General features: G+C 34.1%; 3 protein-coding genes across 5 annotated transcripts in view; 2 read left to right on the top strand and 1 right to left on the bottom strand.

The window, feature by feature from the left end:
• The first annotated feature begins 2,775 nt into the window (after nt 1-2,775).
• Nucleotides 2,776-6,259, top strand: Hsc70-4 (heat shock protein cognate 4). The gene is made up of 3 exons (XM_018515174.1): nt 2,776-2,876; nt 3,014-3,230; nt 4,506-6,259. The coding sequence occupies exons 2-3, from the start codon at nt 3,026-3,028 to the stop codon at nt 6,254-6,256; spliced, it is 1,956 nt and encodes a 651-aa protein (XP_018370676.1). The 5' UTR covers nt 2,776-2,876; nt 3,014-3,025; the 3' UTR covers nt 6,257-6,259.
• An 851-nt stretch (nt 6,260-7,110) lies between these two features.
• LOC108766102 (RING finger protein 10) lies at nt 7,111-11,378 on the bottom strand. 2 transcript variants are annotated; one of them, XM_018515173.1, is made up of 13 exons: nt 10,936-11,378; nt 10,654-10,826; nt 10,370-10,578; nt 9,816-9,906; nt 9,552-9,739; nt 9,275-9,467; nt 9,067-9,195; nt 8,791-8,992; nt 8,321-8,572; nt 8,055-8,229; nt 7,567-7,943; nt 7,402-7,482; nt 7,111-7,275 (listed from the first exon to the last, which is right to left on the bottom strand). In XM_018515173.1, the coding sequence occupies exons 1-13, from the start codon at nt 11,063-11,065 to the stop codon at nt 7,256-7,258; spliced, it is 2,220 nt and encodes a 739-aa protein (XP_018370675.1). In that variant the 5' UTR covers nt 11,066-11,378; the 3' UTR covers nt 7,111-7,255. The 2 variants fall into 2 exon arrangements, with proteins under 2 accessions (XP_018370675.1, XP_018370674.1); XM_018515172.1 differs by having other exon boundaries at nt 7,111-7,482.
• Nucleotides 11,379-12,838: 1,460 nt separating this feature from the next.
• The window catches only part of Uck (Uridine-cytidine kinase), a 6,781-nt gene continuing 1,129 nt past the window's right edge, over nt 12,839-18,490 (top strand). Inside the window, exons 1-5 of one of the 2 annotated variants that reach the window (XM_018515075.1) lie at nt 12,839-13,429; nt 14,168-14,424; nt 14,635-14,780; nt 14,874-15,020; nt 16,600-16,907. In XM_018515075.1, coding sequence (XP_018370577.1) covers nt 13,301-13,429; nt 14,168-14,424; nt 14,635-14,780; nt 14,874-15,020; nt 16,600-16,733 — 813 coding nt within the window. In that variant the 5' untranslated portion in view covers nt 12,839-13,300 and the 3' untranslated portion in view covers nt 16,734-16,907. Of the gene's footprint in view, nt 13,430-14,167; nt 14,425-14,634; nt 14,781-14,873; nt 15,021-16,599; nt 16,908-18,490 lie in introns of those variants that run through there. The other variant, XM_018515076.1, reaches the window with a different exon arrangement.

The following is an 18,490-nucleotide window of genomic DNA, read 5'->3' as shown; positions in this document are numbered from 1 at the left end:
ACTTGTCGTTGAAAAAAAAAGAGGAAAAAAGCATGAGGTTCTCACATGTTTTCTTGATATGCTTCTCTTTTTCTATCGTAAACTATACCTATTTCTACAGCTTCGCAATAAACGCTCGGGCACCTTCGAGAGACACGTGGTCAAAATTAAATCATTATCGATCGCGCGAATCGCTGCTTCCTTCTTTTTATACGCGGACGTAAACTGTAAACCCGACACGCGTGTTGCTGGCATTGGAAGCGCAATTTTGCTGAATATCGGAATCGACATTATGTCAGTTTTTCTTAGGAAAATATCCATGACTCAACGCATAATTTTTCAATGTTTTCTCCTTGACTGATGCATTATATTTTGAGTGAAACAATTCGAATGTTTAATTAACAAATGTTCGCTTATAATCGAATATATATAACCGAATATAACAAAAAATAATTTTACTTTTCTAAATATTTATTTAGAGAAGTAAAATTATTTTTGATTATATTAACTAAACATTTAATTGGAATTATTTCCTTCAACATTTGATAGCCATTACATAGATTCTTGATTAATAAATTCTTTTTCAGTATACTAAAAATGTATAGCATACGTAACGCGAACTATAGATTTTCTGTATTGGCAGTTGAATTGTGTATCTGATCTAGTGAAACGAAATTAACAATATTTTGTTAGAATTGGAAAATTTCATATTCAATTTCAATATTTTATTTTAATGTGCAATATATGTATTTAAAATATTTAATTAACTTAAAATATTCTTCGAATTAATTTAATTTATCTTCAATCAATTAAAAATATTTTTCAAGTGATATTTTATTAAAATAGAATATGACAAATCCCAGACATTGTACTACTTTATATCTTTACAGCTCACAAATACAATTTATCAAACGTAATTTATAGTTTTAGCAATGTCATATTTGATCTGTCATATTTTAAAATTTCATGTTGATTCTCGTAAATTACCTGAAGTTTAAAGCAATTACCTCATATATGTATATCATTCTAGTAAATTCTCCAAGTTAAACAGCAATTTTTGTACAATAAACTAAAAGAAACTTACAGTATCGAATCATTAAAAAAAAAATACAACTTTGGATGTGTAAACATCAATTTATTCACACAAACATACACACAAAAGTAACCTAGCGTGAAAAAAACAAACTCGAGAACGTTCCATGTTTCATACTCGACTTTCTCGCAGTTTTCCGGAGCTATGAGCTTTTTACGTAAGAACATGATAAAATTTTCTGCATATAACGACAAGACAATTATGGACTAATAATCATTGTGAGTCATACGAAATCGAGCTCGGTAATCATCACGATCGAGAGGGGAGATCATGAGAGACGGGATTTCGTCATTAACAATTAGAACAAGTAGTATTACAGAAATTTTATAAATTTGCTGATACTGAAGGACAGTAATTGATCATTTATTTTAAATATTAAAAGCATTGTTGTTCAGTACTTCTAATATTCCAAATAAGTAATTAATACTGTCTTCTAATAAATTATCCATTAATAGATTTCTATTCCCGTTTCTAGCGATGTAATTTAATTTCCATCTCGTTTCAACTAACTCTTCATCTTTTTCTAGTTCTAAGAATTAGAAAAAGATAAAGACTAATGAACAGAACCAAGTTTCTTAGCATTTTCCACTGGAAAAATGAGTGCAATTAAATGCAAATTAATTCATTCTTTCAATATATATTAATAAATAATTTAACCCTTTTAATTATATTTTATGTCGTCGGATAACCTTATAATCTTAAAAGCATCAAATTATTTATCAATGAAAATATGTAAACCAATCTGCATTCAATTGCACCAGTATTGCACTAGTTTTCCCAGGGAATAAAACTATTATATTAGACCGGAATCAGACTATGGATTGAAGATTGAGATTGAAATTTCACCAATTAAGTAGAAAAAAATTTTGGCTCCTTTTGTTCCGATTGATCAAACTTCAATCTTTCATCTTCAATTTTATTTTTCAACGCGTAATCTGATTCCGGCCTTAATGAAACCGAGTCTAACGGTAAAAACGCGACGCTAGGCAGAGGATGACGTAATTCGACGCGTCGCCGAGGGAATTCGTCCCCCAAGAAACCGAGAATGAGCGATTCACGGTTTCCCTCGCGTCGATAGTCGATTCGTTGACGTCACTGGCACACACGTGCGAATTCCGTGGAACCTTGAAAGAGGCTTGGAGCACGCGGTTCCATCGCGAGCGCGCCAGTAGTTTCTAGAATTCGTTCAGTGCGTCCCTCCTCGTTTCACGAACCCCTCCATCCCACTCCCGACTTCCCTCGACTTCCTGCCGGAAACCGGAACCCCGTGGGCAAGTGATCCCACTTTTACCCGCCCTTTCTCGCCGATCGATCGATCGACGCGCGACCGCCGCGCGATATCGTACGATCGTAGCAGAATTCAAGAATCGTTTCGATTAGCCGCGTACGAAGAGCTCGACGAGATTCGCTCGTACGCTCGCGCGAATTCGCGACTCGCGCGATGGCGCGAATGGCGCGATCAATAAGCGATTGAGCGCGCATGATAAGCGACGCTCACTGCCGTTTAGTTGACTCCGGCGGTGCAGGAGTGCAGACCTGGTGCGGGCCCGGGGTCGATGCCTCCCGACCAATCGCGCGCCTACGCAAACCTGCGTGAACGGAAGCCAGCGCGGTGATTCGCCGGCTGGACAGGCCGAATGAGTCTGCGCGGAAGGAACGTTCCAGAAGCTTGCCGCATCAAAGTCTTTATATACAGAGGGCAGGGGCGCGGGCTCGTCACTCGCGCTGTGAATCGTGAATGAGGAACTTCTTCGTTTGTCCTACGGACGGAAATTTTACGAGGCTTTCCAAATAATTCTAAGAGGTACGTTTCCATTCTCTTCGATCCTCGTGGTTCACTTCTCACGGGCGAGGAAACGAGAGGCGTGAGAAGACGATAATTCGTTAGTATCGTTGTAATTATCGTTAGTCATATAGATCGTCCACGTTTTTACCTTGCAGAACCCGAAGAAAATGGCGAAGGCACCCGCGGTCGGTATCGATCTTGGCACAACTTACTCCTGCGTTGGCGTCTTCCAACACGGCAAGGTCGAGATCATCGCCAACGATCAGGGCAACCGCACGACGCCCAGCTATGTGGCCTTCACGGAAACCGAGCGTCTCATCGGAGACGCCGCCAAGAACCAAGTCGCCATGAACCCCAACAACACCATTTTCGGTTAGTTCCCGCTACTTCTCTTCGTGCTATGAAGGTTTTCTCCTTTGTCGGATATGCCTTCCTAATTAAGGCGCAGTGCTATTATTTGAGGCTTTCAATTTTTTTTTAATTTTTTTTTTATTTATAAATCCAAGTTATATAATAAAGATTTTATGAAGACGTAACAATGAAAAAAATTATATATATAAAATTAATTTAATCGATTTAAGGCTGCAAAAGGCGAGATAATCGGCATTAATCTGTTTATGGATATAAATTAAAATTCATATGGGAGGAGAGTCGGAATCGTGAACTTGGAACTATTCCATTTGACTGCTTTTAATCGAAACCATCGCGTCATTTCCTTACAAAAATTCTAGTCAAATTCCGAAATTAGACTGTGACTCGACGGATTTCTCAAGAATCTACTTGAATCACGTCATTCGCGTCGATATCTTTGATGATATATCTTACCTTTCCATATAGATATGCCGCGTGCGTCAAGCTTATCTCTTTCACGCCTGTGATAGATTCACGTGACAAATCTCGGATGTTACATGGAATAAAATTTTCCATATAGTAACATCGTTTATTTATCATTCTTGGAATTTTTATGGCATTAAATGCAAAAAAAAGCATTGATAATTATAATTTGAAAACGTAAATGTATATTCGATAAATGAGTAATGATTTATTACTGGTTTGAAATAAGAAATAGAAATAATTATAGTTACATATTTAATTATTTATATTTATTTATATTTATTATTACACGAATTACAATACATTTATTTAAGACCTTTATTTATTTCTTACTTATTTCTCTCTCAATAATTCTGATAGTTTATCAAATATGCGAATAAATATTTGATACAAATATTTTTATTTCTTTAGATTTTTAATTATTTATATTTGTATTTATTTATTATTTCTAAATATTATAAATATAAATAATTAAAGAAATAAATATTTTTCTCAAATAAATGTAAAAGTATTTTGATATTTAAGTGTACACATTTGATAAACTAGTTGAATTATTAATTGTGAGATAAACAACAAATAAATATATTTTTAAATAAATGTAAAAGTATTGTAATTTATGTTAAATATTAACATGAACATTTGATCAATTAGTAAATTTGTTATTAATCATAATAAACAAAACAAATTTAAATATTCTTAAATGTAAAAGTATTATAATACATTATTACATTATTATATTCTTTGTCTGTCATATTAAATAGCTATTTGGAAATGGTCAGTGTAACTAACTCTATTTTTTTCTTTTTCAATTAGATGCCAAAAGGTTGATCGGACGTCGCTTCGAGGATCCGACCGTCCTCGCTGACATGAAACATTGGCCCTTCACCGTGATAAACGATAGTGGTAAGCCAAAGATCCAAGTACAGTACAAAGGAGAGACGAAGACTTTCTTCCCCGAAGAAGTGAGTTCGATGGTCTTAGTAAAAATGAAGGAGACTGCAGAAGCATACTTAGGCAAGACTGTCACCAACGCTGTGATCACCGTCCCCGCTTACTTCAACGACTCGCAGCGTCAGGCAACCAAGGACGCTGGTACCATCTCGGGCTTGAACGTATTGCGTATTATCAACGAGCCCACTGCCGCCGCGATTGCATACGGTCTCGACAAGAAGGCAACCGGCGAGCGAAACGTCCTTATCTTTGATCTCGGTGGTGGCACTTTTGATGTGTCCATCCTGACCATCGAAGATGGTATCTTCGAGGTCAAGTCCACGGCTGGAGATACTCATTTGGGTGGCGAGGACTTCGATAATCGCATGGTCAATCACTTCGTGCAGGAATTCAAGCGTAAATACAAGAAGGATTTGACTTCGAACAAACGCGCACTTCGTCGTCTGCGCACGGCCTGCGAACGTGCCAAGCGCACCCTGTCGTCCTCCACCCAGGCCAGCATCGAGATCGATTCGTTGTACGAAGGAATCGATTTCTACACCTCCATCACCCGAGCTCGTTTCGAGGAACTCTGCGCCGATCTCTTCCGTGGTACTCTTGAACCCGTTGAGAAGTCGCTGCGCGACGCCAAGATGGACAAAGCTCAAATCCACGATATCGTTTTGGTCGGAGGCTCTACGCGAATTCCCAAGATTCAGAAGCTTCTGCAGGACTTTTTCAATGGCAAAGAGCTCAACAAATCTATCAATCCTGATGAGGCTGTGGCATACGGTGCGGCAGTACAGGCAGCTATCTTGCACGGTGATAAATCCGAGGAGGTGCAAGACTTACTTTTGCTCGACGTCACTCCGCTCTCTCTGGGTATTGAGACTGCCGGCGGTGTCATGACCGCTCTCATTAAGAGGAATACCACCATCCCAACGAAACAGACTCAAACCTTTACAACTTATGCCGACAATCAACCTGGCGTGTTGATTCAAGTGTACGAGGGTGAGCGCGCCATGACCAAGGATAACAACCTACTAGGCAAATTCGAGCTTAGCGGTATTCCACCAGCACCTCGTGGAGTTCCTCAGATTGAGGTGACGTTCGACATCGATGCGAACGGTATCCTCAATGTATCCGCCGTAGACAAGTCTACTGGCAAGGAGAACAAGATCACTATCACCAATGATAAGGGTCGACTCAGCAAAGAGGATATTGAAAGAATGGTGAACGAGGCAGAGAAATACCGCAGTGAGGACGAGAAGCAGAAAGAAACGATCTCTGCTAAAAATGGTCTCGAGTCTTACTGCTTCAACATGAAGAGCACAGTCGAGGATGAAAAGCTGAAGGACAAGATCAGCGCGTCAGACAAGCAGACGATCCTGGACAAGTGCAATGACATCATCAAGTGGCTCGACGCGAATCAGCTGGCCGACAAAGAGGAATACGAGCACAAGCAGAAGGAGCTTGAGGGCATCTGTAACCCCATCGTTACGAAACTGTACCAGGGTGCTGGTGGTATGCCCGGTGGCATGCCAGGTGGTTTCCCTGGAGCTGGTGGTGCCGCTCCCGGTGGAGCACCCAGCAGCGGTGGTGCATCTGGACCCACCATTGAGGAAGTCGACTAAAAAGGATCATCCCTGGCTTTGTCTCGCCACTGCCCATCTTTAGTTTATTCGTTTTTCTTTTTTTCTTATCAAGGAATGCGTGTTGCATGCCCATCACCGTGGTCACCTTCTGTGCAATACACATTCCTTAATAAGAAAAAATAAACGAACACGATTAAGAAAAAAAACGAATAAACGAACATAATTATTACACAGCTGCGGTCTTTGCTCTAATCATTCCTTACATACTTTTTTCTAGCGTCGTCTTTTAAACAAGTTCCTCTATTTCATCATTTTCTACTTTGAAGTAAATGTATTCTTTATAATTTATTTATTTTATTATCGTACTGTACTTACAGTTTATTCTCGAGACGATTCTGTTATTAATTTTCTATGTTCTAAACTTCGTAAATATAGAGCGATTACCAAAATTTAATATTGTATTCTTCTTTTATCCCGATAATAAATATATAAAATAGTACGATAATTTGATACAATCAAATTACAATAATATATGTATGAATAATAACCGTACTTCAACTATTGGAAGATGCCGATTCTTCCTGTTTGTGGCTATGTTCCAATATACACTCAGTAATGAAAGTTTATAGTTAATATCATGGTGGAATTTACCATAGTTAAATGTATAGTGTACAGTGCATATTTTCAGTATTGACAGTGCATGTCGGAACACAGCATGTATATAATATTTGTAATAATATCAGAAGATAGAAAAAAAGATCAATAATTTAAGGATTAGAAGTTTAATTTTATCTCGACTTCTCGCTTTAATTCATGCCAGTAGAACGAACGCAGATTCTTTTTACTTAGAGGCGTGAGATTGGAGGAAGAGAAAGGAGTTTCTAATAAACAAATTTAAATGAAGTAAAATTTTTATTTGTGAGCGCAATATCGAGAACCTTGGCAAACAATCTTTTCTTTTTCTATAGCAAATAATTACAATTTCAATCTAGACAAATAAGGATATTTAATACGTATACCGTACGTACTTTTAGTACATCAAACAATGGTGGCAAGAGCTGTAAATGAAATCAAATTTTCTACTATTGATCCAATAAAATTCTACTAAAATTATCATTACAGCGCGTGAATAGCGATAAAACTGACAATATACGATAATTATAAAGAATAACCAGATGTCATACCAGTTGTGAACAGTACGGTTCCTTTTCCTTTCTTTTTAGTCCTCTTCTTTTTGCCAAACGCATTACTTTCATCTTTTGCTTCTGAAAATAAGTTTGGATAAGTGATTAAAAAATGTGTACTCTTATAATGCCAAATAATTTATTTGGTTCCAATATGCGACTTACCTTCAGAAACATAAGTTTTCTTTCCATCTTCATTAATCGAGGTACCTGGTGTACCAGCGAATATTCCTGATTTAACAGGTGGCCAAGCATTAGTCGACTTATGCGTTTTTGACAATACTTCTTCGTCTCTGTTGAAGCATGCATTTGTCGTACCAGAGTGCGTCTTTGATTTTACGACCGGCCATGGATTGGCGGATTTATTAGACATTTTTGTTGGCATTGTTGATATCCGCTTTGTTATATCCGCGAATGTCCGAGTTTGTTCGCGTGAATGATCCGTTTCTTGTTTTGGAAAAATTTCTTCAAATGCACTTAAAGCTGGTGGACTACTAGCAATACTTGACATAACTGATTCAGAAGATGACAGAACGTTCTCGCTACATCAGAATATGATAAATAAAATTATAATTTTTGTACGACAGAATGCAATATATATAAAACTTAAACAAAATAACGATAAAATAAAGATAATGATTATTTGTGCTTACTTGGACAATTGTAATTCTGATTGCAATTGAGGAAAATGTTGATAGGATTCAATATCTATGTCGGGCGTTGGATATATGCCAATTTGTCTATTTTCTTCTTCGATTATCTTTTTCTCTCTCTTTCTTTCTTCGCGTTCTCTTTGTTCTCTGTACTTCTGTCTCGAATTTAGTTGTTCTAATAAAAAAAAAAACAATATAAATCAACAATTGAATAGTATTACAAATTTCTAATATAAATCATAAAACAAAATATTATAAATAATCACCATGAAAAGCACGAAGGACTTCCTCTGATACCAATGGTGGTTTTAACTCTATTTCAGCCAATTCAAATGGACAAGTAACTGGTAAGTGGCAAAGATAACGTAATCTTCGTCTTAACTCTTCCGTGTAGATGCTTGCTTCCTTTTCGAGAAGCTTGCCTGTAATTACAGGAGGACAGTATTCCAAACTGCCATACTGCATTTCCAGCATTTTCACATTCGCCGCGTGTAGATACAGATGTTGTCCATCCTCCGCTAAAAAAAAAAGTTTATTAATATAATACTATAATCACTGAAATATTTCGGTTTTCCAACAAGACAAATAATGCAATATTACATAGTCATCCTAATAACATTGACGAACAAAAACGAAATGATTTACTATATCAGTTGTGCTTCTGATTCGAAAATGCCTAGTATCATATAGCATAAAAGATTAAAAATTAAATTTTTTAGTTTGCAAAATTACTTACCTTGGTAAAAGTAAGAAAATTTGCTAGAACTTGAAGCAGTCTGGCTATCACTGGAAACACTGTCTGTCGAAGACTGTTTTGCTAAAGATTTGTCATCATCTTTGCATGTATCAACATCTACTTCATATTTTTGCGATGTTTCTTCAACAATTTCTTTTTCTGTTATATTTTCAGTTAATGGAGCATCTTTAGATTCTGCGATCTAACATATATTTTATATTTTTTATTATTCTGTTATGTGGAATAATGGGTATATAATTATACGGTTAATATTACCTGCCACAATAGTTTTTCTTTCCTCTTTGATAGTTCACTGAGCGCTTGCTTGATATCAGGACCCATAGCTGGATTAATCTTCAACTCAAGTTCTAATTCTGAATTCTCACACTCTATGATGTTCACAATCTGAAGAGAATTTTTATTCACAACTATTACTGTTGTATGTACATAATAAATAATTTTTAATATACTTTTTTTAACTTACATCATTCACATTTGCGATAAGAAGTTTCGAATATATTTGATTATCAGCATTCTCCGAAACTGACAAAAACGTCGTTGGGGATCGAACAGCAGATTTCACAGGCGTTGCAAACAAAGAATTCTTTTCACGACGCATCAAACATAGATTGACTGTTTCGCCCAAATTAAATAACCTGCGCGTAATCTCAACCACGCTAAAAGATATGTATATAAAATAATTAAAATATTTTCATAAACTTCATGTAATATGTATTTATTATAATTTTACGCAAAATTACCTCTTCAAATCATTTTTGTGAAGATATTCATCGCAAATCGGACATTTGTAATTGCCTGTTTCTTGACAATAACGTAAATAACGGAGAATACAAGGCCAGCAATAAACATGACCACAGCGAGTCATTTTGCCTGCGACTGGTGGATGTAAACAAATAGGGCACGAGAGATTTTCTGAATTGTGTAATATCTGTAATAAATTAAATCAGATTTAATGTACTCATATATCAACATGTATGCTGATTTGTAATGAAAAAAACACTTACAATTTGTTCAATCGATTTCCAATCCACGAGAATATCTGGGTTAGTCAAATGCAAGGAGTAATCTCTACTTGCAGTCACAACAAATTGGCAACTAGCAATACACATAAAAATATATAAGAGTATATCATTTTTAATATAGTTTTATAAAAATTATTTTTATATACTTATTGTTAATATCAAATATATAAGTTTGAATATTACGTGAATATCTCGACACTCAATTTGCATGACTAAGAAATCAAGTAACCGGATTTCAAGATTCTGTCCGAAAAATGTTAAATGAAATGTAACATAATGTGTGTGTATGTGTGAATTCTACATAAAATAATCCTACTGAGCAACGCTGTTGTCTGAGAAACATTTCCACATAAATAAGCTACAATAGATTTATAAAATATCTTATATATGTATAGTTTTTATACATTAAATGAACTGGCTCTATTTACTTTAAGTAACAGAAAATGTATGACTTTGATCCGGATAATATCTGAGAATTTATTAATAAAAGATATCAGGAGAAAAATAAAAAGCACCTATTTATATTGTATTACTACCTAGCTTGTACAAATTGTTCCTTGTTGTATTTATGCCGCTGCACTGGTGGCAGCAATCTATTACTGTTGGAATTATGTCTCCCTACATCCCTGTTTTGTGCATCTCGCATCACATATCGCTCGTAGTGAAAATTCAGCAAATGATTGCCGTTCTTTTTGCTTCTTTGAACCAATACTGAGCCATACTCAGGCATCTTCTCCTCCACTACCTATAAATATGAAAATTATATAAAATATGATAATAAACTAAAAGAGGAGGAACATAATTCAAATGTAGACTCGACCTTGGAATTCTCCTCTGCACTGCCATGATATTGTCCTTTAGGTCTCTGTCTCTTAACAAGATCTTTTGCTTTCTGTACATTGTACCTTGTCGGCTGTACATCATCAGGGACGTTATTGGCGCCAGCAAGTTCTCTTCTGCGCAAAGTTCCCAGATGGAGCTCATTATTGACATCTGAAAGGACACACATCACAACGAAAAATACATAAGATGGCAAGAAGCACTAATAACAGCTTGTTTATTCGAATTAAGGCTCTCTGAGCAAGTGACCTTGAGGACATACCTTTGTTCTTTCTGGCATCAGCAGTAGTCCCCCTCGCAGGGGACAGCGTAAATTTTGACTTTATATCCATTTGCGAATCGACTGTAGTCAGTCTGGTAACTCGCCTCGTCGCAGCTGCAGTCTCCTCCATCTCCTCTCCTCGGAGAAACGATATTTTTGCGCGCACCCTTCATCTTCTTCAATAAGCCATGTTTCGTCAGTGCCAAAGTAGTAAAATGTGTCTCGATGTGACGACGGCCGGCAGTTGATGCGGTGCTGCACAGGGATGACGCGAACAGCGGTGAGCGAAACGCTCGTTCTCCAGGGAGCAGTCGGCCTCCCCTTTCGTCGCGGGCGACGATCTCAGGCCCTTAACCTTTAATGACGGTCACGACTCCGTGGTCACGACCCAAATGGCGAACGTAACCGTTCGCGGAAACGGAAGTGCTGGTGTTGTGTACGGTGCCACGACCGCTCGATAACTCACCATCATAGTGATTTCACCATCATATTCGTTATAACGATTTAAATCCGTCGAAAATTCGAGATTTTCGATCTTATAAATTACCCTGCCCTCTTCGATCGTAAACGGTTGTATCTGTCGGGACGTAATAATAATCTTGATTTTTGGAGCTGGTTTGACTTCAGTTGAAAACGCGTTCAAGGTAGAGAGATTACGTTGCTGAAAAAAACTATCGAGCGAACGATAACATAAAGAGTCAAATGCGTTTATTTTCTTGTCGAGCGTCGAGCAATCTTAAAATATACATATTGCTTCTGTATAAAGTAATATTTTATATTTTAATGAGTATTATATATAATTATAAAATCGTTAAATATTATTTAATTAATATTAATTAATACTTTCAATTCTTGTATGTTTTGCAATTCAGAGTGACATTATTATTCGAGCGTGTAGGTTGTCGATCACAATTATCGAATAAAAAGCATCCTAAGGTGCATTCCACTTGGTGCAATGTTTTTTTTTTTGCTTATGAAATCATTTTACCTTTATTACTTATCAAATGTTAAACAAGGATAAATATGCTCGCAAGCATTGTGAGTGTCAAATGGAACGCACCTATAAGATTTGTTTTTTACTGCTGCATTTTCTGAACTGGTAATAATACATGGTGCAATAAGTTGAAGTGAAACAAACGTATATTTGTTTTACTTCAACTTATTGCACCGGTTTAGAGTGCAGCAATAAAAAACAGACTTATACATAGTCTTTATGCGCACTCGTTTGCATTTAAAGTGAAATGAAAGGCCTGCTCTTTTTAGCTGAACTTTTGCACCAGTTCATCTTTTTTCCTCTTCTTTCCTCCTAAAGAGAAAAGGAAGGAAGATGAACTGGTGCAAAAGTTCAGTCAAAAAGAACAGGCCTGAACATATGTTTGACATTTGGCGAAAGCGAGAAGGAATTAAGTTCTAATTTATTCTAGTACAATACAGTACAGCAATAAAAAAACAAACCTAATAACGTTTTCCACTGGGAAAACTAGTGCCTGCAACACTGATGCAATTGATATGAGTGCAAATTGGTTTATATATTTTCAGTGTTAATAAAAATAATTTAATCCTTTCAAGGTTACGAGGTTATCGTAATAACAAAGAGTTTGTAATTAGAATGATTAAATTATTTATTAAGGGCCAGTTTCACCAACGCCAGTTAACTTAATCGGTCGTTGATTGACCAATCGCGTTTGCTGTTTAGTAGAATCGACCAATTACGGTTGACAGTTAATCACGATTAAGCTTGATTGGCGTTGGTAGAAACACTGAAAACATTTGCATTCAATTGCACTCAGTGTGCGCCAGTGTTGCACTAGTTTTTTCTTAATAGAAAACGCTGTTAATTGCATTTTATAAATATCGAATAGCAACTGAGGTTTATAAATAATTTGTTGCTCTTAAAATTAAACGAGACAAATACATATTCAAGTGTTGAAGAAAGAGAAAGCGAAGGCTCTGAATGCAAAAAGTGCAACACGAACAGACTTAAAAAATCATCGCCCCAATTCAACGTCGAACTTTCCAATGATCGTCCAGTGAAAAAATCCGACGCACCAATCGCTACGAGTAGCCGCATTCGCTGCAGCCAATCACAACGCAGCCGAACAGGACGCTCCCGGTATACACACACGTGGTCGGCTTACGTGCGCCGTTTTACGTATTGCTCCCAATTGCTCCTCTACGAGCAATCGCAGTCGATCGCGGAGGGTGGTGATCATCGAGATTTGCGTCAGCATCTAGAAACGCGTTGCAGGCCGACGACGCGTCCAGCAGGTCCAGCTGATTCTTGCAATCGTGCTCAACTGCGCGCCGGTGAAGATCCATTTTCAACGACATCGAGTCGACATTTCCTCGTTCTCGTGTGCTCGACATGGCAGATATGCCAGCGAACGTGGGTATCACGCGGAAAATGTCTTTCGGCATCAACGGCAAGCTCAACGGCGTCGAGAGCAAGACACCGTTCCTGATAGGCGTCTCCGGCGGTACTGCAAGCGGAAAGGTACTTATATCTTGCGTAGAATCGTTACATCTGAATCACACACACAAGAAAGGAATACATATTGTACATACACTTTAAAAAAAATTATCCTGAGATGAAAGGGAGTCTAATTTTTTAAGCGTTAAAAGATATTGTAGGTATTTAATGAAATAAAATTTCTAGAACATAATTCTTATTTACAATTCCTATTAACATTTCTTATATAAAATTTTAATTAATTTTATATAATAGATGTGACCAGAAGTTTTACGATCTCAAAAGAGTGTATGTACTCTTAACTGGTAATTCTAATTCTATGGAATTAAGTTGTAATATATATTAAGAACAACTGATCTTGGGGTTGTAAGAATTACTTGGAGCTTAATGAATTACATAATGAATGTGTTAGATTAATGAAAAAGGATTAATAAATTATACAAGTTATTTTTCACAAGAAATTCACAACTTTTGCTTTCTATTTTTTTTATTTCATATAATTTTATGTCGTTTGGCATTCCATAATATGAACAGATGTTTCAATTACTATTTTTAACTTCCATAAACTCATGTTTTTTTTATAGTAATAACTGTTTGTAAAAGAAAATAATCTGCAGTCTTCTATAATCTGCAGTAGATGTTCTTTATGTAATATATGAATTGATCATAATTTTTGCTTTATTTATTTAAAAAATATAAAGATTTATAAGAATGATGAAATCAATGATATGATCATATATAGTGATAAATTGTATTTTTTAGTCTACAGTATGCAAGCGTATAATGGAAAAACTAGGGCAAGTCGACATGGATCATCAACAGCGTCGCGTAGTCTGTATATCACAAGACAGCTTCTATCGTGACTTAACACCTGCTGAGAAAGTGAAAGCTGAGAAGGGGCAGTATAATTTTGATCATCCCGATGCCTTTGACGATGATCTAATCTTGCAAACGCTGCAGGATATACTTGCTGGTGTCAAGTGTGAGATACCTGCTTATGACTACAGGACAAACAGTTTGTATGTGTTACTTTAATATTAAAGTTAAAAATTATCTTTAGATTTATGATTGTTGATAATGCAGCGCACATATATATATACATACAATTAATAGGATTAAAGTAATATATATATAAAATAAATAAGATCTAGTGAATTAAAAGATGTTTACATATGAAAATCTTAGGCAAATTGCAAAATTATAAAAAAAAAATTACGAATTTATTTCAGAATGAAAGATCAAGTTACCACAATATATCCTGCGGATGTGGTACTGTTTGAAGGAATACTGGTGTTTTATTTTCCCAAAATTCGGGATTTGTTTCACATGAAATTGTTTGTGGATACTGATTCTGATACCAGACTTGCAAGGAGAGGTAATTCCGTACATATAATTTCAGTAATCTAAGTATCTGAGATACCTGTCATACTTGTATCATATTATTATAACATATTGTTGATATCTTCAGTGCCAAGAGATATAAAGGAACGTGGAAGGGATTTGGATTATGTCCTGAATCAATATATGAACTTTGTAAAACCAGCTTTTGAAGAGTTTTGTTTGCCAACAAAAAAGTTTGCGGATGTTATAATACCAAGGGGAGCAGACAACACAGGTAAATATATTATTATATGCATAACAATATTTTTATTGCTATTGTAATTATTTGATATCTCTCGCTTAATGTTCATTAGTGGGTTTATTGTTTGTGAATTTAGTGTGTTTGTCAGATATAAAAACATTTTTAATCTTTTTTTTTTCTCGGTTTTTATTGCATTTTATCATAATATTTCATTTAGAAAGATCTCATGTTTGATTGTGATATTAATCAAAATTTATTTTTTCAAGTTTTCTTTCTGATAAATTAATTCAAAATGATACAAATAAGTAAAATATGCTTTGGTACTATAATTAATGTTATTACTGGTTACAATACAGTTACAATGAGGATATATGCAAAGCACTCTAGAGCTGCAGTTCTTTTTCTTCTTAAGTGTAAACGCCAGAAAATGAAATATGTAGTAAAAATGAAAAAAAATTATGACTATTTTACAAAAATAATTAAAAAATTTATTAACTGTTAATAAAATAATTAATAGTTTGATTGTGAATTAAAAATAATTAAGAAAAAGATTTTATGACTAAAATTTTAATAGTCAAAATCTAATAAATAACAAAGATTCATTCCTCTATGAATTATGATTATTGACTCTAATTTTATAATTTGAAAGTTTATAAAAATATTTAATATTGCAAAGTGAAATATATCTTGAATATATAAATATATATTCTAATTTTTAGAATTAAGATAAATTATAGTGAACATTCCCGTAAATATTTGATTTTATCAATTAAAATTATTGAAATATAATTATTAATTATTAAAAAATCACTCTCTTTGCACAATTATTTGTAATAAACAAGGTACTTTCCAATTGCTTAATACACATCTTGACACAAACGTAGCAAATTTATTCACACATTTTCAATATTGATAAATAATTTAACCCTTTTAACGACATATTCTTTATTGTCACGATAACTTCAAAATCTTAAACAAAATTTAATTATTTATTAACACAAAAAATATGTGAATTAATTTGCTACATTTGTGTCAAGATGTGTTAAGCAATTAGAAAACATCCAAGAATTATAGCGAACAGTAATTAAATATATATTCAGTAACAGTAATAATGTTTATTATATTTTAACTTAAAGAAAACTTGAAATTTTAAATTACATATATAATAAGATATTTAATAAATTACATATTTAATAAGATTAACAAGTCAAGATACATAATCATCTAATATGGAGATATCACACTTTTATTTGACACTTATCTATACATATGGGAGACTTGTACATTAATTGTACAGTTTATAATCGCTAAAATATCCAATCATTATATGAAATTTGGATGCACATGTCAATTAATTATTTATACATTTAGTAATAATTAATTGTATACTATTTTAATAATACGGAATTATTTATACAGTAAATTTTTATTTTCTTTTTATTTGTATATTTAAATTGCATCCATTCAACTTGTTATATACCTCATGGGTGCTGCCTGGTATGCCGTGGTTGTGGATGTCAGAGCTACACCTACTTGAACTAAGCGAAAGTTTAAAAGAGACAGAGAATATCTCATGGGAAACCTATATGGTCTGGTTGTTGTATGTTTGCAGTGGCAATAGATCTAATAGTGCACCACATCTGGGATATTATGCGTTTGAAAAACGCCGAAAACTCAGCCGGGCAGCATCCATTCTTCCACCAGCGTAGGCGTACTTCGACCTCATCCGACACGCTCAGCAGATGACTTAAGCATGATAAGCTCACTCTGTCAAGCACTGCATTTTTTTCTAAATCACGCTCTTATGTATGACTGAATTCTATGAGACATTTTCCAATCCCTTTTTCTAATAATAAACGGAAAAGTAATGTCCGTTTTTGAATGCAGGATTACTCATCTTTATATCATCAATATATCAATTGGCAGTAACTTAAAAGAGATTAAGATGTATACAACATAAATAGTATGTTGATTAAATAAAAGAAAAAAACAAATAGATATGATAAATACTTTTGCTATGATATTTGTCTAATTAGATTAGAACAACTTCTGTCGAGATCTATCAATAATTATGTAAAGTATTAAATTTTTATATGAGACTTGGTATTTACTAATGTCTAGAATTTTTATTTTTACTGTGATACACAAACGTTAAATTGTGATCAATTAAATACAACCTGTCTTTAACAATTTTAATTTTATATGATGAAAACGGACATTGTTTATTCGCCAACTATGTATTATGTTTCTTTGACGGATTATATCTTACACTTATGGCGGAGAAATGGTGCTTTTTATGTACATTTTATTCTGACTAAATACATTAGCATAAGAATTACGATTCTAAATAATTAAAAAATGCATGAAATTGTGTAAATCCATTAAAAAAATAGGTGAGTTAAAAGGGGTTGGCAACAATACACAGTCAACACAATTGAATTTTTAATTTTTCTCTGAATTTTAATATTTTTAAATTTTTTCATTTTTGTATTATCAATAAAACTAACATCGCCTTTTTATATTTCTCATGTCTACTTATAAAGAAGTATATAATGTTTCTACATTTTTTTATATGAAAACTGTAGTAATAAGTAATAACGTACTTAAACTATGTCGAATTATTTAGACTGAGAGGATAAGAACGATTGTTTTTAATTTATATTTTTTTCGTCATTTAACATTATTTATTTTTCAATTTTAAAATGAGAAGAAATAAAATAAAAATTAAAAAATTTTAGAAATTTTTCGTGATTTCGAAACGTTAGGAATTCAATTTCATTAAATGTATCTGTATGAAATGTCGTTTTTATTCTATCCTTTACCGTTTATAACTTAATATCATATCACTTAACTATCTAGGTGATTTAATCTTCTGGACAATGTCTCAAGTATTAAATAAATGATAAAAGAAACTTAAGAATATGTATGAGTCTGTGCGATATTGTATCTGTGATATGTGTGTAAATTTGTATGTTGTGTACAAATGTATTTTAAATACCGCATACATTTTAACAGGGAATGGAAGAGTTATTTTACCGTTATTTTTAGTTACTTTTTATAATAACAATTTTTAATAATGATGTTGAAATTTTTTATGACTTTTTAATGACTGACTAAACAGTGAGATTACGCTCAGGTTAGGAAAGTCACTTTGAAAAGTAAATTGTCATCGTTACGTCTTACTTATTGATAAAAGTAATAAGTAATGACTCATTACTAATGAGTAACGCCATAAAGTTATTCCGTTACAAGTTACATTAAAAAGTAACGAGTTACAAATTATAAGTTATTAATTTTTTCAATAACGAATGACTGTTCCAACTCTGGCGTTACATCAGGCCTGTTCTTTTTAGTTGAACTTTTGCACCAGTTCATCTTTCTTCTTTTTCTCTTCAGAAGGAAAGAAGAGGAAGACAGATGAACTAGTGCGAAAGTTCAGCCAAAAAGAACAGGCCTATTATTATTATAATAAAAAATCTGCTATATATATATATATATATATA

This window comes from Trachymyrmex cornetzi, unplaced genomic scaffold, assembly GCF_001594075.2.
Source record: "Trachymyrmex cornetzi isolate Tcor2-1 unplaced genomic scaffold, Tcor1.1 scaffold57, whole genome shotgun sequence".
NCBI lineage: Eukaryota > Metazoa > Arthropoda > Insecta > Hymenoptera > Formicidae > Trachymyrmex > Trachymyrmex cornetzi.
Note: the sequence above shows the minus strand (reverse complement) of the source record. Positions and strands in the feature narration are given on the sequence as shown.